Source organism: Vidua chalybeata, chromosome 14, assembly GCF_026979565.1.
Source record: "Vidua chalybeata isolate OUT-0048 chromosome 14, bVidCha1 merged haplotype, whole genome shotgun sequence".
Taxonomy (NCBI): domain Eukaryota; kingdom Metazoa; phylum Chordata; class Aves; order Passeriformes; family Viduidae; genus Vidua; species Vidua chalybeata.
This window is the reverse complement of record NC_071543.1, coordinates 4,886,496-4,892,495: the sequence shown is the minus strand read 5'-3', so window position 1 is coordinate 4,892,495 and position 6,000 is coordinate 4,886,496. Positions and strand designations below refer to the sequence as shown.

The 6,000-nt window shown below is 60.4% G+C and overlaps 1 protein-coding gene across 5 annotated transcripts in view; it reads left to right on the top strand.

The window, feature by feature from the left end:
* The first annotated feature begins 214 nt into the window (after positions 1-214).
* DGKK (diacylglycerol kinase kappa) overlaps positions 215-6,000 on the top strand; it is a 20,865-nt gene continuing 15,079 nt past the window's right edge. For 2 of the 5 annotated variants that reach the window (XM_053955394.1, XM_053955392.1), the window contains exons 1-2: positions 215-364; positions 1,340-1,584. In XM_053955394.1, the coding sequence (XP_053811369.1) occupies positions 1,387-1,584 (198 nt within the window). In that variant the 5' untranslated portion in view covers positions 215-364; positions 1,340-1,386. Of the gene's footprint in view, positions 365-562; positions 717-1,339; positions 1,585-6,000 lie in introns of those variants that run through there. The other 3 variants (XM_053955395.1, XM_053955393.1, XM_053955396.1) reach the window with 3 other exon arrangements.

The window sequence follows — 6,000 nt, the reverse complement described above, 5'->3', positions numbered from 1 at the left end:
GAAGCCGTGCCTGCACACGTACGTGTGCCCGAGCGCACCCACACCCGTGTGCCCGCCGTGCCCGCGTGGGCGGGCGGTGCACAGGCGCATTCACGTGCTCTCCCGTGCCCGCGCGGGTGCCGCTCGCGGATGCGCGCGGCGGCGCGCGGGTGCCCGCTGTGCCCGCATGCTCGGGGCCGTGCGTGGGCCGCCCGCGCCGCGCAGCAGCGCCCGCCGTGCCGAGCAGGCCGGGGCTTGCGGCAGGGGCAGGGCCGGGGCCGCTTGCGGAGGCACGTCCTGGCGGGGCCGGGGGGCCTGCGGACGGCAGGCCGGGGCCGAAGAGAGAGAAACCTTGCACCGGCGGCGGCGGCTCGGGTCGTGCAAGGTGTGTGCGGGGCGGGGGGCGCTCCGCCTTCCCCCTCCTGGGCGTGCTGCGGGATGCTCGGCGGGGATCCGGCACCCGGCAGCCCTGGGGCTGGAGGAGGCAATGCACCCGGGTGGGAGGCGGGGGGGCGGGCCGCAGCGCTGCCTCCCTCCCTCCCTCTCCTCTTCCCGCAACGCTTGTTGCTGCGCCGAGAGACGGCACCGCGGTTGTCGGCAGCCGCGGGGAAGGGGGAGGGCACAGCGGAGCTGGCCCGTGGCAGGTGCGTGGGGCCCGGCACGGCGCCGTGGGGTGCCCCCCGCCATCCCCTGCCCAGCCACGGCAGCCCTGCTGCCGTCCAGGCTCGCTCGTCGAGGTAGGTGCACCCCCGCCCTCAGTCCCTCCTCAGCCCTCGGGGCCGGCAGGGATGCCATGGGGACATGGCTTCCCCCGCATGCGGGAACCCCGCGCTCCCCCCTCCATCCCAGCCCACCCGCAGTCACCTGCTCGGGGCTCACGACCCATGGGGACGGGAGGTTCACCCATCCCTTCCCAGCTGCCGGAGCCAGACGGATGGCGGGGTCCAGCTGCTGCTTTTCATGGAGATCCCTGCGCTGTCCCCGGCCACACGGGGCAGCCCAGCACCTCGGGGGCGGACAACAAGGAGAAATAGCACAGGCTGCAGGAATGGCTTCCACCCCTCTATTCACCAATGTACCAATGCCCGAGCATGGGGCAACCACAGTCTCCTGCGCCCAAGTCAGGGACAACGTTGGGGTGCCAAGTAGGCTGAGGAATAGTTGGGACATTGAAAAAAGGCAAGGAAGGAAAACTTTGCCTGCAAGGATGCCACCCTGAGTGTAATTTCTGGGCAAGGATGCGCCATGTCCCTTGATTTCCAGGACTGCACCTCCCAGCTGGCAGAGCCCTACAGGATGAGGGGCCATGCATGCCTCTTCAGGGCTTTTCCTCCATTCCTATGTGTCCTTCTCCTCTCAGGGCTGTCATCAGGGGCTGCAGAGCTCTGAGCCAAGCCAGGTTGGAAGATGGCTGAGAAGCTGGTGCCTGGGGAGCTGTTCTCGAGGAAGACCCGGGAATCAGTGTCATCCCTGGACTTGGACAAGCTGGCACCCATCTCACCCGAGGTGGGTGGTGAGGAGTCGTCTGACAGCGAGGGCGAGCAGGAGGACAGTTCTCACAAGCTCATCCGGAAGGTTTCCACCTCGGGGCAGATGAGAAGCAAGGTCAGGGGTGGGGGATGCTGCCGGTGAGGGGCTGGCTGGGTGTGGGGGTCACTGCTGAGAACGGGGCAGGGGAGTTTACCAGGGTGTAAATCAGTACCAGGTTCTTGCTGCTGGCAGACTTGATCCAGCCAGAGCTGGGAGGGTTCTGGCCCCATGTGTCCTGTGGGAGGGCACATAGAAACATGCAAACCCCACAGTGGTAGTGTCAGCACTGGTCCCATGGGGCTGTGGAGCACAGATTTTATCCCACTATTCAGGAACAGGGTCTCTCCCATACCCACACAGCCCCTACCACATTGCCTTCATGCTGCATTTGTATCCCCTGGGTTCCCCTTACCTGTCCCTGGAAGAAGAGGACTCTTTTTGGGAGGCTCTGCTCTGTGGATGCTCTGGGGCTGAGATTTAGGGTCATGACAGTTCTGTAGGCTCCTCGGATCCCACACCCTGCTCAGCCCCCACTGAGTATGCTTGGTGGGTGGCAAAATGGAACCTGCATCTTTCCTAGTGCCCCAGATCAATTTAGCTGTGCCAGCTCCCCATGCTCCCCATTCCCACAGATCTAGTCCCCACTGGTGGTTTGCTGGACAGATGGGAGCAGCTTTGAGGTCAGATGTGACACTCACACTTCCCAGCCACTGGCATGACAGCAGCTGGGGGGTGTGTGTGTGTGGGGTGTGTGTGTGTGTGTGTGTGTGTATCACAGTTGGCTCAGAAAAAGCTATTTTGATAGTACCTACAAAATATGGGGTGTGGTGCCTTTAGCCAAAGAGAAGTGCATGCTCAGAGGTGTCCCAGGTCAGGACAGTGAAATGCAATGCAGGGAGAAATAACCTGGGCTGAATGGCCAGGTGGGATGTGGGGAGAGAAGGAGGTTTGGGGGGGACATTTTGGGGAGGGAGGATGCAGACACGGTGCTGGGAGGATGCTCTGGATGACATGCTGGTCCTTTGCATCCACCTTTCAGCTGCAGGAAGGAGGTGGTGGAATGAGTCAAGGCAGTGCCTGCAGTGTTGGGCAGCACACGGGGGCTGCTAGAAATCCCCCTGCAGCCAGCTTCCAGTGCCAGCCACCCCTCAGTGGGGATTTGGTGGCTGTGCTGCTGCAGGGAGAGGGGAGAGCTCTGACAACACAGCATAGGAATGTAGTTGTGGAGAAGGAGGCTATCACTGGGCTCTAGTGTTGGGTGCTGAGGGCATGAAGGAAGGGCAGTGAGGCAGTGTGGGTCTGGTGGCAGCTGTGGGGATGCTTGGGGCTGGGGTAGGGTCCCCTCCTGCTGGCCCTGTCTTGGCTGTTATGCCAAGCCTGGTGCACTGGCATGTGGTGGGGCAGAGTATACCTGCCCAAGGGTATGGAAATTGCATGTTCCCAACCTAGCACTCTGGCAGAAGAGACTTCTGGGGCATGGGGCATTGAGAGGGCTGAGTCCCTCTGGCTGCTTAAGGAACATACCTAAATTTCCCCTTCTTTGAAGCAGGCTGGCATCAACTCTGCCCTCTCCAAGTTGGCTGCCAGGTGGGTGTAGAGAGCTATGCTGGGTGCAGGCTGTTGGGGAGGAGGCATGGTGGGAAGCCAGGCCAGTGGGCAGGATCATGGGAATGCTTAGTTCTGTGTATGAGCCCTCAGCACCCTCCCAAAAGGCAGCAGAGGCCACTAGAGTTTGCCAAGCAGCGCTTGCCGTGCTGTGGGGCACAGGGACACCACAGGGAGCCATCAATGCCAGGAAGTCTGAGGGGAAGGGGCAGATGGCTGGGCTATGCCCATGTGCTACAGCAGCAGCACAGGAACACGAGCATGCTCTGAGCCCCAGCCCAATCGCCAAATCCCCCCATAGCACCAGCAGGTTCTGGCCTCGCACTGGCAGGCTGCACGTGGGGAAAGGCTGTCTCCCTGCCTGCTGTGGTTGCTGCCCACATCCTGCCTGGCAGCAGCAATTAGCCATGCAGGAGCATGGCTGTGCAGCATGCCAGGGGAGGCAGGTGGCGTGATGGATGGGCAGGTGGAAATGACATGTCTGGGTTAACAGCCCATGGAGCTGGGGGAGAGAGTGAGAGCTGCCAGGGCTGGAGCTGGAGGGGCCTGAGGGTGAGGTGTGTATGCTTCCCCTGCCACCTCTGTGTTTTCAGTGTTGGGGTTCAGTGTTTTTCCCGAGGATGCCTTTGCCCTAGTCCAGATGGGCAGGACCGCACTTGCCAGCCTGGCCTCTGGTTGGATGGACTCCTTCCTTCCCTATGCAGATGAGGATTTTTGGATGACATTGCTGCTGCCGCCCAGGTCAGGCTCACAGCCCAGACATGGCACATGTACTGCCTGTCATTGCAAACACAGCCACAGGGTGTGTGCCATGGCAGGCACCTTCCTGAGTGACACCCCTGTCTTGACATCCTTGGCACCCAGGTGGGGCTGGGGTTGGGGGAGGGAATCATTGCCTGCATCGCAGGGGCAGGTACCTAAAGAACACTGTTTATAAGGGAGATTTCAGTGCCAGGGTGGCAGCTCCTGAGACAACAGGTGGTGAGGGGGTCAGGGGCCACTGTCCTATTTTGGGTCATATGTAGTGGGTGGGGTGCTTGAGAGGGTCTGTAGGAGCCTGCCATGTTGGGGGGCTGAGAAAGGTCAGGACCCTCACCCCATCCACACTGACTGGGGAGACCTTGGTCTCTGGTGATGGAAGCAGGCAGCTTCTCCCACTCCAGGCTGTTGTCCAGCCCCTGGGACAGGAATAGGTGAGGATCATTTTGGGATCTGTTGAATCCCTCTGATTGCTGCTCCCCAATCCCAGTGCTTCTGCACTCTGAATGCCCGTGCCCCCACATCCCTTCCTCAAGCCTCCACATCAATCACATCCCCCCCACTCCACACCTCCAGGCTGGAACTGCCGACACCCTGTGGAGTGCTTTGTGCCAGCATTGCCGTGGAGGCGGCGAGGTCATTGTGCTCAGTGACAAAAACAACTGCCAGATGCAGGTGTCCCTGCTGGCCTGAAAGGCTCTAGGATGGATGGAGTCTTGCTGACATTCCCACCCCCATCCACCCCCATCCTCCTCAATGCATCTGGGAGCTGCCAGTTGCCTGTACCAGGTTTTAGGTGTGCAAGTGCAGAGTGGGAGTGTGTGATGCTGCTTCCCAACACTGGTCCCCTTAGGGCTGGGCAAAGGGGAGAGAGGGGCCACTGGTTCTGGGGAGCACCAACGCATTTGAGTTGATGGGGTGGTGGGTCACACCCTGCCCATGTGGCTGGGGCGTTCATTCCCCGGCACTGCCTCAGCACAGGCCCTCCCAGCAGCTGCCTCACAGAGTAGAGGCAGAGAGTGATCCAGCAGTGCTGTTTGGTTCAGCAAGCAACAGGTGCTGGGGTGATTGCACCAGAGCTGGGAGGCAGAGGCATCAAGGGGGAGACAGCAGGGTGCATGCCAGGGATCCAGGGTTGCCCATGGCATGGGCACAATGTGCATGGCCATGGTGGGCAGGGGCAACCATGGCTTGTCTGCTGTTTGGAAAGGGGAATTGTGTTCCCAAATTCCTGATCTTGAGATACATCACAGCTGTTTGGTGGGGCTGAGGGACCCACCAGAATCCTCCCATGGGGCTCGGGGAGGTCAGTGGGTTTATTGATACCCTTGTCCTTGCTGCAGGTGTTGAGTATTCTGCAGGCTCAGGGTGCCCAGGAATGGGGCAAGCTGTACCTGTGCATACTGGGGTGTTGGGCAGCTGTAGGGAACCTGGTGAGGCAGTGCTGTAGAACCAGGCTGTGGGGAAGGCTGCCCACTGAGCGCTAAATCCTGGCCAAAAGATGAAGAAAGAAGGTAGAGCTGGCTGGGGCCAGGCCTGGAAACCTTTCTTCTGCAGCAGGAGGGTGGCTCCTGGGCAGTGCATCTTCTAGACTTGATGCTGGTGTGACACTGGAGCATCTCTCATGCAGAGAGAGCCTGGGAGAGCTGGGACTGTTCAGCCTGGAGGAGAGACTGTAACCAAGGGGTCTCCAGTTTTTGAAATGGAGGGTGCAGCAAAGGGGGAACCAGGCTCTTCTCAGTGGTGCCCGCCAGTGGACAGAGATGAAAAAATAGGAGTTGCACCTCAACACAAGAAAACACTGTCTGAGACCAGGGAGGCTGGGCTTGCTCTCATTAATCAGGGCTCACCAAGCTGGTGCCTGGGGTGTGAAGATAGCCCCACTGTCACCAGCCGGATGTTTGTGAGGTTCCTCAAGCACTCTGCCCTCTCCATGCTCACTTTTTCTGTTATGTGAATGTCACTCTTGTCCATCAGATCTTGCTCACCCCTGCTGGGCAGAGTGGGAGGGCTGTGCCCATCAGCATTGGGGCACAAGGTGCAGAAGTGAACTAGCACAGGTCAGGCTGATGTGGGATGCTTGCTAGCAGGATGCTTGGGGACCGATGTGGCTGTAGATAGGGAAGC